General features: G+C 40.1%; 1 protein-coding gene across 4 annotated transcripts; it reads left to right on the top strand.

Moving 5' to 3' along the window:
* Positions 1 to 1,855: 1,855 nt before the first annotated feature.
* def8 (differentially expressed in FDCP 8 homolog) lies at positions 1,856 to 25,114 on the top strand. Of its 4 annotated transcripts, XM_039794310.1 has the most exons (13): positions 1,856 to 2,009; positions 2,602 to 2,641; positions 3,254 to 3,376; positions 5,807 to 5,901; positions 9,656 to 9,805; positions 18,490 to 18,631; positions 19,154 to 19,318; positions 19,611 to 19,738; positions 21,125 to 21,238; positions 21,432 to 21,512; positions 21,747 to 21,887; positions 22,174 to 22,283; positions 23,400 to 25,114. In XM_039794310.1, the coding sequence occupies exons 3-13, from the start codon at positions 3,268 to 3,270 to the stop codon at positions 23,491 to 23,493; spliced, it is 1,329 nt and encodes a 442-aa protein (XP_039650244.1). In that variant the 5' UTR covers positions 1,856 to 2,009; positions 2,602 to 2,641; positions 3,254 to 3,267; the 3' UTR covers positions 23,494 to 25,114. The 4 variants fall into 4 exon arrangements, with proteins under 4 accessions (XP_039650244.1, XP_039650242.1, XP_039650245.1 ...); XM_039794308.1 differs by lacking the exon at positions 2,602 to 2,641; XM_039794311.1 differs by lacking the exon at positions 2,602 to 2,641 and having other exon boundaries at positions 5,810 to 5,901.
* Positions 25,115 to 26,043: the final 929 nt, after the last annotated feature.

Below are 26,043 nucleotides of genomic sequence, written 5' to 3' on the forward strand. Positions count from 1 at the left end.
ATGATTTTGGTATCGGAAGTGTTCTTGTTTCCATTTGTAGTCCGAGTAGTATTGACCAAACATTTTTGAGCCAGCTTTGGTTTCATGCAGGTAAACAGTCTAAAGGGAGAGCAAAAGAGGGGGAAAGCATTGGCCAAAATGCAATCTCGGAACCCATCTGCTATCTTGCTTTTTAAAAATGTATCTGCATTCATATGCAGACATCTTTTTATAGAGATTAGTCGAAATGTCATCTGGACCTAAAACCATGGATGTATTAAGAGAAGAGCCTAAAACTCAAAAAGTATCAAATCGGACTGTAATCAATGACGGGGGCACTGAAGACGACATCTTGGCCCGGATGTCCACTGGCTAGACCGGAACCCCAGAAATATTGGCTGTTGCCCCCAATTGGCATCAGACCGTAGGCGATGGGTTCTGAGATTGGGGACTACCAAACCTGACCTAAATATTGTAATGAATGATAAAATAGATTTATAAATACACTTAAATTAATTAATAGAATGCCAAATACATTTCACAATTAATCCATAAATGTTAAATGAATACATCAAATGATTACATTATTTCTCTTTTAGTGTAATGTATTTGTTATTTAATTACTAAATTCATATTTTCTACCCATATTGACAATTTTTAGTTAATTATTAAATTTTTAATAATAAATCTTTTTAAGTCAGATTTGGTGCTCCAAACTAGGCATGATGTAGAACTATTAGCCAGTTGGCTCATAGATGAAGCGCTTAGTGCTTACGACCTGTTAGTACACTGTTAAAGCCAAAGATGTATTGTGCCTTGATATGCTCGTCTTAAGAACATGATGGGCACTCAGTGCGAACACTCTCTGACAATACCCTACGCCAGTTTGGCCAAACTTGTGATGCTATCATAAAAATGCTCAACAACCTTGAGTTTCATGGACTACAGTCAGAAATGCCACTTAATGTAATGTATGTGACTGTAATTATCGCTGATTAGCCCAAAGGATGACCAAAGGTGACCAATCTGCAGGGAGCAGCATGTTTACAGTTAGGGTCAAGTCTTGTTCCTTCATGTAGCCAAAGCAGCTCTGTTCACAGCAAAGACCCAGGGATGGACGCTCAAGGATGGACACAACTAATACTGTTTTATGATATCATATGTGTGTGTGTCATATATATATATATATATATATATATCAGTGCTTGTTTTTTAATTATCATTTACTTTGATACAAATACCAAAACAAGCTTAGATGTAAATGTAGCCTGCCAAATAATTGAAAATACTTAATGCTGAAATGAAAAAAATAATTCTGCTCTCATCTTTCTGCCTATACATCAAAGCTGCCCTCTAGCAGAGGAGATTCTTCTCCAATTGTTTGGCTTAACATTGATCATTTGATCTTTACATTGAGTTATCTGGTTTTAAAGGCTGCCTTTTCCATGGAAGATGTAATCGGTGGTAATTTATCATCTGTGTATTGCTCTATAAACTCCAATGTGAATGTATTCTTCGTAATATGTGGTCCTGTTTTCATATTGAAGATACCAGCGTCAAACCGGTTTTGTCCCTGCCTAAGCCCAGGAAACTCCACATTTTACTAGAACCTGGAAGGTACCTACCGGTATTATTTCATTGAAAGGGAAAGAGGCCGTAGGTTTATTTTCAAAGTAAAAGCACCAAACAGTATAAATAGAGAATGTAGCTTAATATGCCACATTTATATAGGAGGCAAAATAATCGTGTCTTTATTTAATGTTTTTGGTAAATACAGATAATGTGTCCACATATACGTAAGTATCTTGTATTAATCACATTACTGCATGGTAGATATAAAGGTTTTTAGGTTTGAAAATACTAACCGGAAAGCAAATCTTTAAAATGACTTGACGCTTTTTGCTTTGTGATGCCCTTGCTGATGGCAGAGAAAAAAACAACAACACGGGAAGAACTGTTTCTTTTAACCACAAACTAAACATATTTTACAGCTGCCCAGTACCTAATGTAATAATAAGGTCGAAAACGGGGTAAGCTTCTGACCAGACCGACATGTTAAATTAGCTAGCTAACATTAGCATCCAAGCAGATGATTGTTTTGTATTTAAAGGTAGTTAGCTAGCTAGCTAACTAACTAACTAGCTAACGTTAGCTGCCTGTTGACATTTGTGCATTGATGTTGATGTGCCTTTTTTTTTTATATTGGTAGCATAGCTGTGATTAATTATGTTAAAAACATGTTGAGCAGTATTAGCTACTCCAAACAAAAAGGTGTCCGCTTTACTGTCAACAACAGCCCTGATTGGTTACAGCCGGTGAGGCTAGGCTTTGCAGTGTTTTCTTGTTTGACCCCATCTACTGAGATCGATGATAAAACGATGTATGATAAAAAAAAGTGATAAATAGTGGATTAAATGTTTGTATTTGGATTATTAAGACAACACTTCCTGCTAACCATCTTTACAGCCTGCTAAGTGACAGTGTTGATATTGTCTGAATAGAGCACATTACTTTTCATATGGGTGCTGTGGTTTATATTTTTATGCCATTTTAATTGACATGCATCCTAAAAACACTAGCATAATGTAAATCATATAGTTTTTATGTCATATCACATCACAGCCTTTTGGTAACAAGAACCAGGGACAAGGAAAAGTTGAAGGTGAGGTATTCACTTGTATGTTGAGGTTTCCTGTAATCATTTAGCTACTTCAGATCTTTTGCAGCTATCCATTTGCCATTGATAGCCTAGTTCTTTAAGAGGCCTTCGTTCCTTGCTGAGGTTATGGAAAGCAGTCCACCTTTTAGTCATGATATTTTTGTATTTAAAATATCTGTGAACCAATTTCTAAACCCTTTTGACATAGCACTACATTATTCAATTTTAGCATTTGTAACAAAAAAAGTAAATTTACTAGTTAAAGGGAGTGTTACTCTGAGCCTGTGAAAACGGTTGTATATTGTCTTCTCTGTGGCTCTGGTGGGGCTTTGTAAAGTTACCTCGGCTGGGGAAGGTAGATTACAACATTTTAACAGAGAGTCTGAATTATAACCAAGTTAAAATACCTGTTTACTGGTTAGCAGCAGCACAATTGAATTGGATCTGAATGGGAACGTACTGCACAATAAGCAATAACCAAACTGACACATTAGGTAGCTGGCTTCCATTAAACGACAACTATAGTCTGCCTTCCTGCTTCAATTGATAAATACAAAAACATACACAGAAATTAAGCAATCTGTCAGTGTGACTAATGTATTTTCTCTTCTTTAGATGTAGCCGATGAAATGGAGTATGATGAGAGACTTGCACTTTTCCGCCAAACTCGCCTCAATCCCTTTGATCGTGGAGAGGAAGAAGATGGTCCCCAAGAAGGCAAGACACCCCCACTGCACGGTAAAGTTCTTCACAGGCAAACCAGGACCCAGCCATCTCGAGAGTAGAATATGACCTCACTTTGAGGTCACTTTCACACCTGTAGTTAACTTTAAGGAAAAATAAATATTGTTGCTTCATATTCAAGTCTGTTTGATGTACACTAAGTTATTACTAACAAACCAAAAGGCGTTAACATGAAGTCATATGGACATTATTTATTGGATCTCATTCATTGGACAATTTTGGTGACTGTTGTCCTGCATCATCAATGCTACTCTGACCTTGGCTAGGAAGTGTGTCTAGTCTACTTTTAAAAGACATCCAGCCATCTTTTCAATATTCTGTTATGCTCTGAAAGGATGTCTGGTTTGGTAGACTGGGATTTTTTCCCAATTATTTTGGGATCTTATTGGCAATTGTTGTGTAAAAAATAACAAATGTTCCTTGCCTGTGGTCTGTCGTAAGGAAATGGGTGCTGCAGTGGGAGGTGTTTTCTGAGATGATGGTTTCTGCTTTTCTAAATGTAACTAACTTGCAGATGTAGACTTGCTCCCTTTAGTGCCAAATACAGTGAGGCTACTATGTGCTAAGATCATGTCACTATAACTCAATCACTGTATGGGGCAGTTACTCCCTCGGTAAACTGATTTTTACGAATGATTTCCCTCAAGTATTTACACAGTTTTAATCTAGTTTAGAACAGAGCCTAATACATGAAAAACAAGTACACTGGACTGTGAGTAACTCAAAGCTATGGACAAGGAAGTTGGAAATACGATAGCTCAACCAGAGGAAACGAAAAGCATAAGTGTAAGCAGCACTTTAGAAACACTTCCTGTATTTTAGGATTTGGGGATTAAAAGTGTTTTTGTTCAGTTACAATAATTTTGACAGGCAAACGTGATACATTGAGCTGATTTCACTGGTGTCATTTGTGTTCTTCCGCTTCATTGTCCTCTCTCTGTCTGGCACTGAGAAGCTGAATTCACCCAACATGTTTTGTTCAGAGGTGTATGCAGGTAACAACAGCATTTGCCTGCACTTTTTTTCAGTAAGATGGAGAGTAATTTATTTTATTTTTTTATATGTGATTAGTGTGGTTTACTATGTATTACGTGAAAGATTATAAATCGAAGACCTTTTTGAAATTTGGTTTCATTTTATAGATTGCTCAGTTAAATTTTTGCTTGATTTTCAAATTTTTTTTAGTCATCATACTTAATAATTTCAGTATACTGTACACTGTTGATACCTTGTAGGTATGATCAGAGTGTCTTAAGTGGTAATTTTGCACAGATTTGAGATACAGACTTGGGTTGACCGTGTAATGTATATTGCATAATTTTGTTCTCATTTTTCCCTTTTATTATTTTTATGTAGACAAGCAAAACCTCAAAGTACTTCCTAAATAGTACCTTTCAAAATAAGTAAAGAGTGGAGGCTGAACGTTTTGTTTGGAAATGTGTTGCATTTAGCGACTCAAGAACAAGATGTTTATCCTCAGGAGTTGGTGAAGACCAAAACAGAGAATAAGAGAATGAATACAGGACTTACATTTGTCAGGTGGACAGAAACGTGTCGAGTCAGATGAATGGTACTGTTGCTCTGTTTCTGCTGGATGTTTATAAAGGTATTAGTTGGCCATAACAACTTTTTGAGGTTATATGTCAAATGTGTTTTTAGCCTGCTCTGCTGCCCCCAAAGTGGCGAAAATATAAAATCTATTAATGCAGCTAAAGTGGTCACATACATCAGAAAGCACAAGCTCATCCCTATTTAGTAACCACTCTTTGCTTCTCCTAAAAACATTGCAGTTTCTATTAATATTTTCATCATACAATGATTTTTGGAAGTAGTAACTCTTGATCTTACAGATATTTGTGAATAATTGCACATAAGCATAAGCATTTCACTTGTATTCACAATGTATTATCATTAAAGTTAGTACAATGGTTTAAAGTCACATAACTAACAAGGATCAGAATAATTTCTTATTAGTCAGGACTTCGACCAATGCACACATGCAGTCATACTACTGAGAGCAGCAGCAGTAGAAGATGTTAGCACAATGATTTAATTGATTTAAAAGCATACGCTATGAATGATTATGGAACAGATATTGTACACATTTAGATGTAAAAGTGATCCGTACTCTGAAGTTCATTCAGCTAGTTGAGCAGCAGTTTTAATGACACAGTAGGAGTCTGTCTTGTCAACTGGCTTGGTTACACATTACCAGAACTGATAAGACAATTACCTGGGATTCCTTCAGTTCACTTCCATTTTGAGCTTTTGTCCTTCTTCTAGACTTCTCGAGTACAGGGATCGTCTTGAGTGGCCACAGTCATGTGCGTTGAATTAGCATGCATGACTGAGTGCACTTACCACACCATAGTGTGTATGCTTACAAGAAGAACAGTGCTTTATGCCACGTTGCCTTCTTTTTAGAAGCAAGGCCTGAGCTGTTCTCTGCGACCAGAACCCACAGTTCAGACCGGACCATGGACCTTGGTCTAGCTGAGGACCACTTCTCAAGGCCTATGGTAAGTAAAGCATTGTTCCTGCTGTCTGCCTCAACTACAAATAATGTGTCACACTACATTAAAGGGGTGATAGAATGATTATATAGGGTATTTCACACTGTTCCTTAAAGTGATGGTTCGGAGTAATTCACCCTAGGGTCCTTTGCACCATGACCTCGAGCCAAACACCCCCCCAGAAGCTTTTTTCACCTGGGTCAAACATTGGGAGAGTTAGCTAGAGTAGCGTTATCAGCTGAATAGCTTAGCACAGGGGCTAATGGACCCACGTTTGTATCTTGTAAGTTACCCCACTAATAATGCCCGAAATGATACCAAACGTCTACAAGTAGTACAAATAGGTTATGCTCTCATAAAACGATGGATTGGAAAGTTTGTAAGTACACCAGAAGTTTATGAACACTTGCCTGCTCTCTTCAGCTCTCTGTTGCTGCTGCTACCTGCAGTTAGACGAGTGCTTAGGGCCATCTACAAATTACTACACCGAAAAGAGATACAACAAAAATATTTATTAATTTAATGATTAAATAAGGTAATGTCTCCAAACTTACCTCAATTATTACTAGGGTTGGGTATCGTTTGGTTTTTTTTCGATTCCGGTGCTAAATCGATACTTTTAAAACGGTGCCGGTGCCTGAACCGGTACTTTTCAATAAAGTTAAAAAAAAAGAAGAAAAAAAATAAGGGTAGTAAACAACAGTCAGTGAATTGTTTATTGCTAAGGCCATGGTCAAAATTAAAGATTTAATAATAATGTAATAACTATAACAATAACTTATTTCACCAGTATATTGCTGTTGAACCCCAGATGGGAAAAGGGTATTTTACAATTACTGTGAATGCACCACGAGACTACCTGTTTTAAGTGAATGCACCGTCTGTGTTGTTTAATTCCGACAATGGCAGCTGCAAGTGAACGCACCGTCTGTGTTGTTTAATTCCGACGACGGCAGCTGCAAGTGAAAGCACCGTCTGTGTTGTTTAATTCCGACCATATAAACGTACTGTATATCTATGAATTCCGACAACGGCAGCTGTTGCGCTGCATTGCAGACTATTACATCCCGCTGTTGAAGTCCTCCACAGTGAAATACAGTCACACTTTACACTGTTTAACGTTAGCTGTCAGCATTTTACCGGTGTTTAATCCAGCTGCTAGCTAAAGGTAGGCTAACGTTACATGCTGTCAGGTGTAGTGTAAAGTCAAGCACCGAAATGAGGCACCGAAACTTTCGTTCTTATTCGGTCTCGTTACTACCGTTTACGTCGGCACCGGTTCCCTATTGGCACCGAGTTTCGGTACCCAACCCTAATTATTACTTGTCTCCTGCTAGTTATACTACAGCACTTACTTAAAAAAAAAAAGTTAAATTAAAAAATATTTTTGTTGCATCTCTTTTCGGTGTTGTAATTTGTGGACGGCCCTAAGCACTCGTCTTACAGCAGCAACAACAACAGCAGAGAGCAGAAGCAAGCAGGCAAGTGTTATTTACATAAACTTCTGGTGTACTTACAAACTTTCCAATCCATCGTTTTATGAGAGCATAACCTATTTGTACTACTTGTAGACATTTGGTATCATTTCGGGCATTATTAGTGGGGTAACTTACGAGATACAAACGTGGGTCCGTTAGCCCCTGCGCTAAGCTATTCAGCTGATAACGCTACTCTAGCTAACTCTTCCAATGTAAGACCCAGGTGAAAAAAGCTTCTGGGGGGGTGTTTGGCTCGAGGTCATGGTGCAAAGGACCATAGGGTGAATTACTCCGAACCATCACTTTAAGGTCTCCTAATGGGATATGTAACATTGGTTGGGCTGAAAATGGCCTGGTTGATATTTTATTGGCCCTTATGCATCCCTGTGTTTTGGCCCTATTTGTAACAAGAGCTTTTCTTCCAAATATGGTATGCTCATGAATATTTTGATGAGCTGCGCGCTGATTGGTTGAGCGAATCCCCATACACACACATTAGAGACGAGCGCTGATTGGTTGAGCGAATCCCCATACACACACATTAGAGATGTGACAGAATCTCATATTCCAGACACAGCAATGTTTCATTACCAAATTCACTTCTGATACTTTTTTATGTGAGAAATCAACTATATAAAGCTGAAATATGGGCCATTTTACGAAAATTGATGGCTAATTGCAAATTTGGTAAGACATGTCAGACTTTAGGAGCTCCACACAGTCTGACGAGAAAGCGGCAGCCTGCTGGGCTCCATACCCAGGGCAAAGTCACCCTTACTGCACTACCGGGGCTCCGCAGCCGGCTGCCGGCATAACTATAATATATTTACAGTTTGAATTTCGTCACGGCACTTATATCACAGCTACCCCAAGGTCTTACAAAGCTAACAAAAGCTAACAGTCCGATTTGAATTTAAAGCATTTTTATGAACGTGAGGGGTCTTGTTAGGAGGAGCAGCTACCTAGCTATGTGTCCCATTAGCTAAATACAATGGGAAACGATTGCGGCTAGCTAGCTACACTTTCGGCATAACTATAGTATATTTACAGTTTGAATTTCGTCACGCCACTTACATAACATCTACCCAAGGTCTTACAAAGCTAACCGTTGTGTCCGATTTGAATTTAAGGCATTTTTATGAATGTGAGGGGTCTTATTAGGAGGAGCAGCTAGCTAGCTATGGGTCCCATTCAATACAATGGGAAACGATCTAGGCTAGCTAGCTACACTTTTGGCATAACTATAGTATATTTACAGTTTGAATTTCGTCACGGCATGTTTATTACAGGTTCCCCAAGGTCTTACAAAGCTTAGCTAGCTAACACGTGTCCGATTTCGGATATCAATTTAATGCATTTTTGTGAATTTCAGAGGTCTCGTTAGGAGGAGGCTAGCTAGTTGTCATTGATGGACTCCAGCTCACCACGGGCTCTATCAATGAGACTCTCGGACAAGAGGCGTTTATTTCCCCGATCGTTTGTTTAAATAACTCAACACACATATCCATTATAAGATTAACTGGAACCTGCGGTAAGAGATTGCGGGCGTAACAAGCTCGCTGACCTCGCTCTCAGTCACACACCGGCCATTTAGCAGGAAGAGGGGAGGGAGAACAGCGAGCTGCAGGCCCTGGAGATCTGTCAGGGCAGCAACGTATGGTAGTCCAGTCACCCAGAAAGAGTGAGTTTGCGCGGGTATGGAGTGCCGTGGGCTGCCAGCCGTGACGGAGCTCAATCGAACTCACAGCAGGCGGGGGTCTGTGAAGTAGGACAGGCAGGGCGGCGATGTAGCAACCCAGGCCGCACCGAACTCCGACACACAGTCGGACAAAATTTGCAATTAGCCATCCATTTTCGTAAAACGGCTGTTATTTAAGCTTTACATAGTTGATTTCTCGCATAAAAAAGTTTCAGAAGTGAATTTTGTAATGGAATAGCAGAGATCTGCGCGACCTAGATTCAGAAGACTACCTGATCTCAGGTCAGTTGTGTAGCCTATGTAAATGTTGGGGCGTGACCGTTCTCTTAATACACCCAAGGGCTGACAAAGGTACAGGTCTTGGGATGCTTACTTCAACTTCCAGCTTTGTTGAGATTTTCATAGTAAAGGGGTGTCAATGGGATTTTGAGCTTCTACGTATGTCCTATTTACCCACCGAACTGTCGTTATTCAACTATGACAAGGTAAAATCAGTTTTGCATTCTATCAACCCTTTAATATTGTAAACCTTAGAGTGCTTAATTTACTGTACTTGCTTTTGCTCTCGTTCACCTGTTTTCAGGGTTCGTTAGTTGCGTCAGATGTTGAACAGCTGAAAATGGCCATAGAGGAGTGTAAAAAGCTGATCTTGGAGCTGCCAGAACACTCGGAGAGACAGAAGGATACTGTGGTGAAGCTTATCCACCTTCGTCTGAAACTGCAAGAACTTAAGGTTGGAACTGAGGAGTGAATGGAGAAGTTGATAACATGAAATTGTAGTTGATGATTCTGGCTTAGAGGGACAAATCATTAAAACTTAAAGAAATTCATAATTGACCAATTTCACTCAATTTTGTGGAATGCACATCTTTACACAAATGTTTGCAGATAGAAATGTATGATGTAAAGCGTGGCTTTTTACTGAGAAACACTTCCTGAAACTACTGCTGCATTCAAGTGCATTTGTAATTTAGGGGTGAAGAATGATCCAATGGGTGCAAAAGTTTATTATTATACAAAATGATATTGTAGTTGGCCTGTAGCTGAGAGATTGCTTGTGGGTGGAGATCAGTGTCAGAGAGCATAATGATAATTATATTTCCTGCTGGGCACATTTCAAATAAAGATTTTCTTTGTATCACTTTTGGCCTTTTAGCCATAGCCCTGTATGAGGTAAATGAGAGCAGACATTCTTGGAGACTGATAAGATGATAAACAAGTTTGTGGAGGGCAGCAACTTCCTGCAAAAAATATTTTCTTTATATTACAGAAAGTACAGTGTAACTTACAACTAGTATCTTGCAGAAGACTTAAAGTGACTATATACTGTATACCTTTACATGTTTCTGAAACTGTGTAATGTTCCATCTGATGATCATAAATGACCTGTAACCGCAAACGAGACTAACAGTGAAAAGAACGCTAGTTTTATATAGTTTTTAGTAAAGCCTCTGCCCTGGTCCCATTATTATTATTTTTTTTTCCTGCAAAGCAACAAAATGATTTACGGCAGGTAGATGGTGCTACAGATCACACATTTTGGCGGGTCACAGATTTCAGCTGAACACCGGAAAAGCATCCAAAGTAGGCCAAGTTGCCGTATGCAACACTTAAAATGCAACGATGCATCTGTAACGTATTCTCTTTTTGTAAATGAATGATTTTCTGTCGGAGCAACATATTCATCGTGACTATATGACCTCTCGGTAACGCTAACTCAGTAATCTACAGTGGGCAATAAAGCACCGTAAAAAAAGACCTTTACATTAGCAGGTGTGGTAAAAACATTACCGCTTTTGTCCAAAGCGGCCACTATAATCAACACAAACTATAAGTAACATATAGCCACTTTAAACAAATCAATCAATCAATCAATCAATCAATCAATCAGTTACTAATCCAGTTAAGATTTCAATGCATTTTATAGAAAAGGGTATACTAATTTCTTCTGGGGCATGTTTGAGCTGTGTTTTTTGTGTATTGGCTTATTTCCAATAGCCAGGCCCGTACTTAGTGGGTTTTTTTTGGCCCTAGGAGAGATTTTTATTTAGGGGCACCTCATTAATTTCTCCACCTTTACAGAACCTCTGGTATTGCTGATAAAACTGTCCAGGTGGCATTCTGCTTACGGTTCTTATTATTACTGTAAACTTACAAAAAATGTTAAGCATAAAAGGAGGTTTTTAACAAATTAGGCTGCAGTGGTTTTATGAGGTCACTAACTTCATACTTTAGGTCAAAAATTGAATCACGCAGCTTGTTTCTTCTTCATCAACATCATCTTATATAGAGGGCTCTTAACTGATAGTGTCATTTTGAAGCATATCATGTTAAGCAGCTGAATGTAATCCAGTATACAGTGCTGTATACTGTCAGGGATTTTCCCTGAGCATTTTATGTAAGCAGCTGTTAAATTGCCATGTCATGCAAGTCGTTTTGCGTATGGGGAATAGACATTTGTTTGCCTGGTGCTTCAGGGAGGGTCATAGCATAGATATACACTCACCTAAAGGATTATGAGGAACACCATACTAATACAGTGTTTGACCCTATACTATCAATATGGGCCAACATTTCTAAGGTATGCTTCCAGCACCTTGTTGAATCAATGACACAAAGAATTAAGGCAGTTCTGAAGGTGAAAGGGATCCCCCACACCATTACACCACCACTACCACCAGCCTGCACAGTGGTAACAAGGCATGACGGATCCATGTTCTCATTCTGTTTACGCCAAATTCTGACTCTACCATCTGAATGTCTCAACAGAAATCGAGACTCATCAGACCAGGTAACATTTTTCCAGTCTTCAACTATCCAATTTTGGTGAGCTCATGCAAATTGTAGCCTCATTTTGCTATTTTTAGTGGAGATGAGTGGTACCCGGTGGGGTCTTCTGCTGGTGTAGCCCATCCGCTTCAAGGTTGTGCGTGTTGTGGCTTCACAAATGCTTTGCTGCATACCTCGGTTGTAACGAGTGGTTATTTGAGTCAAAGCTGATCTTCTATCAGCTGGAATCAGTCCGCCCATTCTCCTCTGATCTCTAGCATCAACAAGGCATTTTCGCCTCCCAGGACTGCAGCATACTGGATGTTTTTCCTTTTTCTGACCATTCTTTGGAAACCCTAGAAATGGCTGTGTGTGAAAATACCAGTAACTGAGCAGATTGTGAAATACTCAGACCAGCCCATCCGGCACCAACAACCATGCCACGCTCAAAGTTGCTTAGATCACCTTTCTTCCCATTCTGACATTCAGTTTGGAATTCAGGAGATTAGGCTCGTTCGAGATGAGCCAGATCTGCGCAGAATCGATCACCAGCGATCGCCGCCCAATGCATGCCGGTTCGATTTGTGTCCGACTTGATCCCGACTTGCTCTGACGTCATGCACACGTGGGCAATGATAATCTCACGAGACAAAGGCGGCCGCAGTTCTGAGACGCAGGTAGCGCAGTTGCTTTTCACCAACTGCAAGAGCCAGGCGGACGCAGGTGGACCCAGGGCATGCTGGGAAACGCCGGCCTCTCAGCTGATCGAACAGCTGATTGGTTCAGAATCGACTCAACATGATGACGTTTTATATAAACTTTTTATTGATTTTGAATCGGAGGGATTTTAACTGCTATTTGTCTGATTTAAAAGCTTATTCTGTACAGAACACATGTTGTGAGGCTGATAGTTATGTTTAGAAGTCAGAGAGACTAAATCTGTTCAGATTACAGATCATCTACAGTCTGTTGGTGATTAAAATCAGCAACAGATCGCATGTAGAGAATTTTGACAGCTACTCTGTCATAATAAAATCAACTGGAGACTGTGTAGGAGCAGATATATGGGTCTGATAACATTTTATTAAATCGGAATCGGACCCGAACGGACCACAGTGTTTGTGTCACTTCCTGTTCAGCCTGAAGGCTGCTGGAGTCAGCTGGAAAACTGTCCGACTTGAGAGCGGACTTTTGTCACCACCCCCGGCTGCTGCCGCCTACTCTCATCTACTTTACAGGCGAGGCGCAGTTCATCTCGAACGAGCCTATTGACCAGGACCACACCCCTAAATGCATTGAAGCAGCTGCCATGTGATTGGTTGATTAGGTAATTGCATTAATGAGAAATTTAACAGGTGTTCCTAATAATCCTTTAGGTGAGTGTATATACTGACTAGATGTCGCCGTCGTACTGTGTGTATGTATGTACAGTGCCTTGCGAAAGTATTCGGCCCCCTTGAACTTTTCGACCTTTTGCCACATTTCAGGCCTCAAACATAAAGATATAAAACTGTAATTTTTTGTGAAGAATCAACAACAAGTGGGACACAATCATGAAGTGGAACGAAATTTATTGGATATTTCAAACCTTTTAAACAAATAAAAAACTGAAATATGGGCGTTGCAAATTATTCAGCCCCCTTAAGTTAATACGACGGGCGCCACCTTTTGCTGCGATTACAGCTGTAAAGTGCGGCAGGGTATGTCTCTATCAGTTTTGCACCGCGAGACTGACATTTTTGCCCATTCCTCCTTGCAAAACAGCTCGAGCTCAGTGAGGTTGGATGGAGAGCGTTTGTGAACAGCAGTTTTCAGTTCTTTCCACAGATTCTCGATTGGATTCAGGTCTGGACTTTGACTTGGCCATTCTAACACCTGGATATGTTTATTTGTGAACCATTCCATTGTAGATTTTGCTTTATGTTTTGGATCATTGTCTTGTTGGAAGACAAATCTCCGTCCCAGTCTCAGGTCTCTTGCAGACTCCATCAGGTTTTCTTCCAGAATGGTCCTGTATTTGGCTCCATCCATCTTCCCATCAATTTTAACCATCTTCCCTGTCCCTGCTGAAGAAAAGCAGGCCCAAACCATGATGCTGCCACCACCATGTTTGACAGTGGGGATGGTGTGTTCAGGAGTGATGAGCTGTGTTGCTTTTACGCCAAACATAACGTTTTGCATTGTTGCAAAAAGTTCGATTTTGGTTTCATCTGACCACAGCACCTTCTTCCACATGTTTGGTGTGTCTCCCAGGTGGCTTTTGGCAAACTTTAAACGACACTTTTATGGATATCTTTAAGAAATGGCTTTCTTCTTGCCACTCTTCCATAAAGGCCAGATTTGTGCAGTATACGACTGATTGTTGTCCTATGGACAGAGTCTCCCACCTCAGCTGTAGATCTCTGCAGTTCATCCAGAGTGATCATGGGCCTCTTGGCTGCATCTCTGATCAGTCTTCTCATTGTATGAGCTGAAAGTTTAGAGGGACGGCCGGGTCTTCGTAGATTTGTAGTGGTCTGATACTCCTTCCATTTCAATATTATCGCTTCCACAGTGCTCCTTGGGATGTTTAAAGCTTGGGAAATCTTTTTGTATCCAAATCCGGCTTTAAACTTCTCCACAACAGTATCTCGGACCTGCCTGGTGTGTTCCTTGTTCTTCATGATGCTCTCTGCGCTTTACACGGACCTCTGAGACTATCACAGAGCAGGTGCATTTATACGGAGACTTGATTACACACAGCTGGATTCTATTTATCATCATTAGTCATTTAGGTCAACATTGGATCATTCAGAGATCCTCACTGAACTTCTGGAGAGAGTTTGCTGCACTGAAAGTAAAGGGGCTGAATAATTTTGCACGCCCACTTTTTCAGTTTTTTATTTGTTAAAAAAGTTTGAAATAGCCAATGAATTTCGTTCCACTTCATAATTGGGACCCACTTGTTGTTGATTCTTCACAAAAAATTACAGTTTTATATCTTTATGTTTGAGGCCTGAAATGTGGCAAAAGGTCGAAACGTTCAAGGGGGCCGAATACTTTCGCAAGGCACTGTATGTATGTATGTATGTATGTACATATGTGTGTGTGTATATATATATGTATATATATATATACATACATACATACATACATACATACATACATACATACATACATACGAGCGACTTTGAGTCCATGAAAAGCGCTATATAAATTAAATGTATTATTATTATACATACATACACACACACACACACACACACACACACTGATGCCTCTAACATCAACTCAGCAATTCGTCAATGCCCAGTGTCTCTGTTTAAAAACGTTGTGAAAGCAGAAGTAGGGTCTGAGGACATTTGGTCTTCATGATCACATTGAGACTCAAGATGGCATAGACAAACACCACTTTAGCTTCATAAGTTCATAAGTTGAGACAACACCATGTGGCAAAGGTTCATACTCTACAACTGCAGAGCAAAAGGTCTAAGGAAGAGACTGTGTAAGGTAGTGTTGTTGCAGGGATACTAAACACTTAGTTTTAAGAATGATTAACCTGTGTTATATACTGTAATCATTTATGAAGCTAGATATCAGTTAAAATATCAGAATAAAACGAGTCCTTGTTTTTGTCTTGTAATATATCCATTTTTTTACGCTGGGTAGCTCTTACATCACATTGTATTGCAGGCTTGCTGATGTACAAAGTAAACCAATACAATTCAAATGTTTAAATTAATTAACATGTATTTTCAAATATGGATAGTCACACCATTGTAGCCATTTTGCATGCAGTAGGCTAGGCTAAGGTAAGTAGCGATAGTTAGGGCCCGAGCGCCGACAGCGGCAAAGGCCCTATTGAAACTGAAGGAATTATTGTTTCTGGTGAAAATTTACGTATTTTAAGGGTTTCGGGAATAGGCACACAAAAATGGCTCGCTAGCGCCCCCTAGAAAGTAAAAAAAAATTGAGCCCCTGCAGTGCGTTTAACGTAGACTCACGAAACTTGGTACACATATGTAACATGTCAAGATGCACAAAAAACTTTATTAGAGCCATACCCTAAACCCAACAGGAAGTCTGCCATTTTGATTTCAAAGTTCGAAATTAGTGCAATTTTGGCCATTTCCACATGTCGTACTTTAACAAACTCCTCCTAGAGATTTCATCCGATCAACTTCAAACTCGGTCTGTGCCATCTTAAGAAGTTAAAGATGAAAAGTTGTTAAAAGAAAAACTTTTGTTGGCCGGGCGTGCGTATGGGCGGCGCATTTTGTGCGTTTTCGCCGCCGAAACAGGAAGTGGGTGTAACTCGAGTGTACGTTGTCCGATTACCTCGAAACTTTTCAGGATTCATAAGAGTCCGACCCTTAGGACAAATAAAGGCCGATATTTACTTAGTCATAGCGCCCCCTAGTAGCAACAGGAAGTAGGCCTAAAAGTCAAGGTGCTATACTTTAACAAACTCCTCCTAGAGATTTCATCCGATGGACTTCAAACTTGGTCTGTACCATCCCAACACCTTAACGATGAAAAGTTATTAAAAGAAAAACTTTTCGTCAGACGGTGTGGGCGTGGCGTGGTGGCCATTTTGAGTGTTTAGCGATGAACAAAGAAGTTGTTGTAACTTGAGTGTACGTTGTCATATCTGCCCGAAATTTCTCACGATTGACAAGGGTCCAGGTCTGAGGACACCTACAGGCCAAAATTGACTTTTGGTCATAGCGCCCCCTGCTGGCAACATGAAATGCGCCTTATATGACAAACATCATCCGATTTGTATGAAACTCAGAATGTGTGGTCTACATGTGATAGTGAGCCGCCCCCTATAATATGGCCACGCCCACTTAGTCAGGCCACACCCCCTTTCATAACATTTGAACCTTTTAACGTATACCCTTGTGTGAGGTGTAGGGTTGGGTATCGTTTGGTTTTTTTTCCGATTCCGGTGCTAAATCGATACTTTTAAAACGGTGCCGGTGCCTGAACCGGTACTTTTCAATAAAGTAAAAAAAAAAAAAATAAGAAAAAAAATAAGGGTAGTAAACAACAGTCAGTGACTTGTTTATTGCTAAGGCCATGGTCAAAATTAAAGATTTAATAATAATGTAATAACTATAACAATAACAATAACTTATTTCACCAGTAAATTGCTGTTGAACCCCAGATGTGAAAAGGGTATTTTACAAATACTGTGAATGCACCACGAGGCTACCTGTTTTAAGTGAATGCACCGTCTTTGTTGTTTAATTCCGACAACGGCAGCTGTGAGTGAACGCACCGTCTGTGTTGTTTAATTCCGACAACGGCAGCTGCAAGTGAACGCACCGTCTGTGTTGTTTAATTCCGACCATATAAACATACTGTATATCTATGAATTGCGACAACGGCTGCTGCTGCGCTGCAGTGCAGACTGTTATATCCCGCTGTTGAAGTCCTCCACAGTGAAATACAGTCACACTTTACACTGTTTAACGTTAGCTGTCAGCATTTTACCGGTGTTTAATCCAGCTGCTAGCTAAAGGTAGGCTAACGTTACATGCTGTCAGGTGTAGTGTAAAGTCAAGCACCGAAACTTTCGTTCTTATTCGGTCTCGTTACTACCGTTTACGTCGGCACCGGTTCCCTATTGGCACAGAGTTTCGGTACCCAACCCTAGTGAGGTGTCATTGAACTCAGCACAGACTTCCTTTTTAATTGGGGATGGTTTGACCTGCCCCCTAAACTTTAGCCACGCCCCCTTTCCTAACATTTGAACCGTTTAAGGTATACCCTTGTGTGAGATGTCATTGAACTCAGCACAGACTTCCTTTTTAATTGGTGATGGTTTGGCCTGCCCCCTATGCTTTAGCCACGCCCCCTTTCACAGCTGATGAACCGTATGACGTAGAGTCTTGTGTGAGGTATCGTTGAACTCGGCAGGGAGTTCCCTTTTCATTGATGACGATTTGCGGTGTCTGAGTGCCGCGCGAATGCACGGTCGCAAGGAGCGGCGTCCGCCGGTAACCCCGACGTGCGCAGAGGGCGCGAGGGCCCGTCCAACGCTGCTCGCAGCTTTAATTCATTTTAAGTTTACTTAAGTGGAAGAATGTGACTAATAAACCTAGGCCTACTAGCACTAGGCATTACATTTTGAACATGAAGTAGATTATATTAATATCAAAAGCTTAAAATGTTCTCTGGAATCAATCATAAATACATGTTTGACCTTTTGGAACGAACCAAAAAAACTAGAAAATCGCATGAGATTCATGGTGATTTTTATTTCCGTTAGACCTTTGTCTACATTGACACTGATACGTTAGAGGAGTGGCTCCCCCGCGCCAAGATGGCGGCTCTATCGACGCATTCGTTTCAATGAACAGCAGTAGCCAAGGCGACATCTAGTCAGTGTATATATATATCAATGGGGTCATAGAGGGAGTATTGAAAGACTATGATAATATATACAAATAAATAAGTGCAAATACTGCATATTATGTCCTTATTTTGAGTTTGTATCATATCACAACTTTAGGCAAACACACGGTAACGCTTATGGAAAATTATTATTTAGTCTAGGAGGATATTTTGCAGTAATCATTCTTTTACTACCGTACATGAACTGTGATACTGCTATGTTAGTGGTCTTGGTAAATTTTGTTTTTGCACTTTGTCCCTTAAAAGGACCCTGAGGATGATGAGCCTAATCTGAGAGTCCTACTGGAGCACCGCTTTTCCAAGGAAAAGAGCAAGAGTGTGAAACAGACGTGTGACAAGTGTAGCGCTATCATCTGGGGCCTTATCCAGACTTGGTATACCTGCACAGGTGAGACACACTATGCAGTGCATCAGTCTTATATAGCACTGTGGAGATATGCAAGTTCCAAAATTGTAAAGCATGGAATAGGATGTGTAAAGGGCACAGATTGTTCAAAAGTCAGACTTCTGTGCAAGATCATACTAACTCTATCCAAATAACTTTTTTTGTTCTCTCAAACGTTATGCATAGGCTCACAATACTTCCTCAAAATTGCATACTATCATGTTAAAATATCTGAACCAATCAGTAATGGGAAAATATACGGACTGTCCTTATAATTAAGTAGTAGAACAGGAATTCTGAGACTGATTCATATTTTTTCAGTTTTATTAAATATTTGTAGGTTTTCATTTGATATTATCAGGTTTCCATTTTAACTTTCTCAGAAGCCATTTCCTGAATGGTGGACTCAGTGGGAGAATCTTTTGTGCAGCCATTTGAATTTGTTAACCTGACATTCATACCAAACCCATTGGGTATAATGATAATGCCATTGCATGCCAATTGATTATCCCTTTCTTGTTTCAGGTTGCTATTATCGTTGCCATAGCAAGTGTATGAACCTGATCACCAAGCCCTGTGTCAGGTCAAAGGTCAGCCACCAGTCGGAGTATGAGCTCAGCATCTGCCCTGAGATAGGACTAGACCGGCAAGACTACCGTTGTGCGGAATGCCGCACACCTATTTCCCTGAGTGAGTACAAATTGACTGTGTTGATTTATGTTTGGCAAGTTGAAATAGGGAAACGGAACACCTAAAAGTAATATGTAGGCTAATCAAACTTAAGTTTGTGCACCCAGTTGTATATCTACAGCCATCCACCCACCCAGCCATTGCCCACTAGAAATTACAGAGCTACAAAAATGTATATAAATTTCAGGAAATCTCTTTTACATATCTAAATATTACTTTTTTTAAATGTATTAAATTACATCTTTTTTTGAGTGTCATAGTTTGACTGTACTGTCCCATATTTATCTTGTAGGGGGCGTGCCGACTGAAGCCAGACAGTGTGACTACACGGGCCAGTATTACTGCAGCACATGCCACTGGAATGACACCGCCATTGTCCCAGCTCGTGTCATCCACAACTGGGAGTTTGAATCACGCAAGGTACCCTAAACGGCTACAACAAAATACACTTCCCATGTAAAAATATCCCTTCTTATTTTATATATCAGTCTATGAATCTATTAAAGTATAACTTTCTTTAAGTTAAACAGAAGATGACTGTGGGTCTACTTATCACGTGTTAAAGGGGTATTTCGGTGGGAAGATCGGTGTTTATGGTGTGGAACGCGAGTGGGGAGAGAGGAGTCCCAGGGAGTTTGTTTTTTGTACTACAGACACAGTAGCTTTGTGTTATCTAAAAGATTTTCAATTGTGCATTTCCGAATTGTGCCAACAAAATGTCGAGCGCCACTTACGGCAGCTTTCATAGACGTTACCTTTGGATACGGACAGGCTGAAGTTATGGCTATGGTAGGGTGAGCAGACGTCCCAGGTTTTCGGGGACAGTCTCCGGTTTGGGTGACCTGTCCCCGGCTGGAGCTGTCCCCAGAAATGTCCCCGGTTTTCACTGTGACTGACAGACCCATAAATTGGAATGAAAGTAAGAAAACATTGACCAAACGTATAGTCGCACACCCTACACGCGCAGGCTCAAGACAGCCAGAGCAAGCGCTGCTCAGAGCTCAACTTCGGTAAAGTTGGAAAGATATTCACAGATTCGCATTTCTGGGATCAATTACTCTAGCGAAATGTTATTAAATCACAAACGATGCATCTTTCCTACCGTAGTAAGGTCAACAACGAGCTACAAACTCACTTTCATCAAAACGAGCTGTCCTCGAACCTGGAAAAATAATATTGGTCTCTACGGGCAGCCGGCGGTGAAACGGCATTAAGACGAGTGCTTAGGGACCGTCTACAAACTAACCTACAACACTGAAAAGAGTTACATTTACTAATTTAATGAATACATAAGGTAGTGTCTCCAAACTTACCTCAATTATAACTTCTCTCCTGCTATAGCACTTAATAAAAAGAAATAAGCATGCCCATGGACCCCGTAGGCCCCAGTGCAGCTCCAGGTCTAGTGGCCCCTAGGGCAGTGTCCCCTTTTTAAGTTTACAAAGATAAAAACATGACCTGTTTTGGAGGTATTTACGCTTCTGAGCTGAAAATGTCCCCGGATTTTGTCTGAGAAATCTGGTCACCTTAGGGTAATGCTACCTGCTAACGCTCCGGTCCATACACAGCGCCTTGCACACCATCGGGTCTGCCGTGACCATTTTGACGGGGATGTTTACTGCTGGCCAAGGAGGAGAACAAATCCTGACAGTGCGCATTTGCTTATAGGATAACATTGCAGTGTTGCGAGTCCCAGGCAGATACAGGTTTAACCCCTCACTGCGTTGGTATCAAAAGGGGTTTTACTATGTTAATGTGGGCATATTGAGCCAGTCATTGGGTTTTGACAGTGTATTTATGTTTCAGGTTTGTCGCTCTTCAATGCGCTACCTGGCCCTGATGATACCACGACCTGTTCTTAAGCTGAAAGAAATCAACCCGCTGCTATTTAACTTTGTGGAGGAACTAGTCGAGATCAGGGTGGGTAGCTTCCCTTTTTTTGGAGGCACTAGTAAAGACGCTGCAAGAAATTGTCGAGTTTGAAAATGTTCTCTGTGTAGATAAAACAAAATCCACATTTCAACATATCTTTCACTGTCATATCCTTCACTTTGTTCTCAGTTTTAGCCCGTGCGTGTGGCGTGCGTGCATGCACATGTGTTTTCCTTTACAGAAACTCCGTCAAGATATTCTGTTGATGAAACCCTATTTTATTACCTGTAAGGAGGCCATGGAGGCTCGGCTATTACTACAGGTGGGCGTCTCTTTCCTAAATTGACTTTGCATTGTGCAGTTAAAGCGTCATATACACTGGCATGACATATGTGACCAATAAGTAATGTTATAACAGCACCACCATGTGGTGGAAGTGGAGATTTTGAGCTGTATCGAGAAAGGTTCCTGTTGTAAAATTGAGACCATGTACTGTATGTGAAATACCGTAAACTTGACTTGACTGTTCTTGGTATTTTGTATTTGTGTTCCCCAGCTACAAGATCGGCAGCACTTTGTGGAGAATGATGACATGTACTCACTACAGGATTTGATTGACATCTCAAGTGGCAGACTCAGCTGTTCCCTCACAGAGATCCACACCACATTTGCTAAGCACATCAAACTAGACTGTGAGGTGAGCTCTTGCATACAGCACAAAGAACAATACTAATGACTTCACTGTGTTAGTAAGCTTATTTACTGTTTGTGTATCACTTATAACTTAATCTTGTATCTAGCATTAGGCAATAGGCACTTGTTTGTTAATATTATTTACTAAAGGAGTAAAGAACATGTAGCCTCCCAGAAACCCTGACTGTGTGTGTGTGTGTGTGTGTGTGTGTGTGTGTGTGTGTGTGTGTGTGTGTGTGTGTGTGTGTGTGTGTGTGTGTGTGTGTGTGTGTGTGTGTGTGTGTGTGTAGCGTTGTCAGGCCAAAGGATTTGTGTGTGAGCTGTGTAAGGAAGGAGACATACTGTTCCCTTTTGACAGTCATACCTCAGTCTGCCACGACTGCTCTGCTGTCTTCCACAGGTTAGTCCCCACCAACCAGTCAGACTGAAAAATACAGCAAATAATGTGATTGTTAGGAGTTTAACGAGTACGAAATATTAAAGCCTCAGAACTTAAAAAAAGGTTTTCCCTACTTTTGAGTGAAGCTCCTTGTAATCCCAAAGACATTCAGTTATTGGTCTAATCTAGTCTAAAATCAGCGGTTAAAGCTACCGTTGGTAACTTTCATAAAAAATATAATTTGTGTCATATTTGCTCAAACTGCCACTGTATCCCGACAGTACTACATGAATCAGATCATCTGTGAAAATCATCTGCCTCCTGGTGCTTTCATTGGCATAAGGAAAACAACCAATCAGACTGAGGAGTCTCTAATGCAGTGTTTATGGTTGCTTGTGAACTGCGGTCAAAACTAGGAGTTCACAAGCTCTCATTGAAACTGCGTTAGAGGCTCCTCGGCTCCGATTGGTTGTTTAAGTTCAGGTGCAGTGGAAACTTGCAAATGCCATTAGGAGCACTAGGGGGAGGCAGAGAAACATCAGTCACCAGGTGGAATGGCACCGGCACTCCAGGATCCAAACCAAGTTTCGGCGAAAGGACACCACATCTCCGGACATCCTGATGGAAACCGACGCAGGCACGGAGGCCAGCTAATCGTCCAACACCTGCACGCTGGCCAGCAGGATGCTCAGCCGAGAAGATCGTAGACGGTCTTTCATTCTTCCATGCTTGCCTCGGTGTCCCTTCTGATGTAGAGATGGTGATGGGCGCAGAGATGTTCTTGCTTGTCCACGTAGTCAGCATCGTAGCCATAGGTCGTACCTGATAGCCATCTTCCTCGGTGTTTACTCTGATGTTTACATTTGTCCTACTGTCAGGATAAAGTGACAGTTTCAGCAAATATGACATAAACATATTTTTACAAAAGCTACCCTTTAACATACATTTAAATGACATTCAGAGTAATAATAGAGACATTAATGAATTTGTCCCGCTAAAAATACTGTAGATAGCAAAACGGTACAATTGCCTGAACACTAATAAGTATCCCTTTTTTAAATGGAAAGACCACTCATGGACATCATTAATATGACATTTTATGTAACAAAACATGTTTGTGTTTATGTGTCTCTTTAGAGATTGTTACTATGACAACTCCACAACTTGTCCACGATGTGCCCGAATGACTGAACGCAAGCAGGACGACTTTCCAGATGTGAAAGATGCATAAGTCTGGAGAGGACCACCTGATGTTACTGGATGTTGCACTTTGCTTCATGTTGTGCTCTACTCGATCATGAAAGTCTAACAGATGACTAGCTTTTTGTCTTTGTCCTTGGTTTGTTTTATGTATAATGTTTATACGGTAGTGTCTTTAACTTCCTGTGCACTACATAACGAAGCAGGGTACTCAGAAACCCATCTGGAAATTAATATATATATTTTTTTTATCCAACTTTTTAATTCATACTAAAATCAGATGTACTGAACAGTGTTTGTGTGTTTGTGTGGGTGATTTGCATTTGTGTGTGCATCTGCTTGTATAAATGTACAAAATAAATTCCCTATAGAGAAAAGCCACCTCATCAGTAGGTGAGTATGCATGCAGGAGTTGTATATTAACTGTTACAAGCCTCGGCTGCATTAAACTCTACTGCCAACCCTGAATACTAAACTTTGAGGTTGCCATATATGGAAAATGATTTTGAATTTTAAGGATTATAACGCCAGCTTCCAAAGACTAAATAAAAAAATTATATTAACCAGAAATTTGCCTTTCAGCTGCCAGTTGTATGTTTTTATTTTAATAACAAAATCTTGTAAACATGCTTTTGAAAGTTAAGTGAGTTACCTTGCACTGATTATCATTTCCAAGTATCTGTATTTTAGGGTATTTAAGTTAGTATCGCACAAAAAAAAAAATGTAAACTGTTTAATTAGTTTACAATAAGAAATCAATTAAATCGGTTACACTATGTGATCATAACATCGCTCTTTGACTTTCCCTTTTTAAGCACATTTCATCATCCGTGCCAACACTGCTTATCTTACAAGTATTACACCCTCCATTCTATTACATGCCTATTTTCCTTTCAGATTTTTATTCATCAATCTGGTGATCTGTTTAACATTTCTTCAGAAAATATTTCCAGGCCTTAAAGCAATATTTTTCTTTCAGCATAGACCTGCTTTGAGTTTAATTGTCAATTAGCTGCCATTAATACTGGAAAAACAATTATATTGCTTGCAATTTTTTGACAAGAAAGGTTGTGTCTATACAATCAAACTATTATTTGAAATATTAATACATATATTAGCAACCTATATAATCAAAGCATGCATCACCAGTACATGCATACAAGAAAAGGAATATGGAAGTTAAATGTGCTTTCCCTTTATTCAAAACTGTGAACTCATTTTAGACCGTTTACTCTGTGTTTAATATGGTTCAGTTTAATGTAGTGTGTAGCAAATACATGTGAAGACTTATAAACATTGTGTGCCTAAGATAGTCAGGTTACATTGTTATCTTAATGTCTTAATACACTTGCCATCATGTTAATGTTTTTAGTCTTAAAGTACCCATAGCACATGTTGTCCAGAGATGACAAAGATGTTAAGTGACACCTTTGGTAATTTGTAAATGTTGATCTCAAGTATTTGTTTTAAAATAATGAGTTGTGGCTGTGTTATCTTTCAGCATGATGTACTGTACTGTATTTTTTTTTTCAAAACTAATGGACATACATGGTGTAGGTGAAACCCATGCCCTGTTATAAAACGTGGAGTAGTGCTTGAATAAAGTGATAGGATGCATTAAAGCTGCAGTGTTGTGGCTAAGTCCAGTTCAATTTTCACCTGTTTATGGATTATTTATGACTATTATTATTATTATAGTGGGCCCCATTGGCATAGATGTGTAACACTGTCATTTTTAACTAACCAGCAGCACATTTATAATAAAAATAAATATCTGTGCTCAGTATCTGCACATGCTCTGTCACCTTGACATCCCTTGTTTGGGTCACAGAACCGTTTGACTTTCCAGGACAGATATTGATAACTTTAAACTTTCAGTTTAAAAACAGGCTCTGCCTAATTAAGGGGCTTCCTGACCTGCACCCGTTGGGCCCCTGGGCCTCTGCCTGGTAGGCCCATTTGGTAATCCATTAATTTACCTATTATGTTAAATAATACAATGAGTTATATTACTCAACTGTCAACAAAAGTAGCCCCAAAATGCAAGATTGGCCTGATGTTACTCTTATATAGATGGACGGTGATTAATATTTGCAACTGAATTAGACACTTTTTTTGTAAACAACGCACCAGTCAGACTTCGATTTCCTTGATAAATCGCTTGGTCTATAAAATGTTAGCCTGGGAAAACCCAGACGAGCTTCCAGCTAATTTGAGATTTGCTCTGCAAGTCACTTGCACTTCCACTCTCAGTTACAACTGAGAAGGGTCTGGTGTCAACCAGGCTAATACAATGTCAGACAATGGTGAAAAATGTCTTTCCCAGAGTCTAAGCTGGTGACATCTTTAAATGGCTTCTTTTTTCCGAGGGAACTGTCAAACCCCCAAATATATTCAGTTTACCATCGTAGAAGACAAAGTGGAGGTTCCGTCCAGGCAGGATTTAAGCCCAAAATTGAGCACGAAAAATCCATTGACATATAGGAAAAATCGGGCTTTCGGACTATGAGCAGTAATCGGAATCTCGCGAGATGACGTGTTTACGGGACTACTTGTTGACTCGGGGAACTCACGTCCAGTG

The sequence above is a fragment of the Perca fluviatilis genome, chromosome 3 (genome assembly GCF_010015445.1).
Source record: "Perca fluviatilis chromosome 3, GENO_Pfluv_1.0, whole genome shotgun sequence".
In the NCBI taxonomy this organism is placed as follows: domain Eukaryota; kingdom Metazoa; phylum Chordata; class Actinopteri; order Perciformes; family Percidae; genus Perca; species Perca fluviatilis.

Bases quoted from the DNA above. Each gene is read 5' to 3' on its own strand.
- def8 (XM_039794310.1), top strand. From the start codon at position 3,268: ATGGAGTATGATGAGAGACTTGCACTTTTCCGCCAAACTCGCCTCAAT. The intron at 3,377-5,806 runs GTAAAGTTCTTC...CCTTCTTTTTAG, and splicing joins CAAGACACCCCCACTGCACG to AAGCAAGGCCTGAGCTGTTC. The intron at 19,739-21,124 runs GTACCCTAAACG...TTTATGTTTCAG, and splicing joins GGGAGTTTGAATCACGCAAG to GTTTGTCGCTCTTCAATGCG.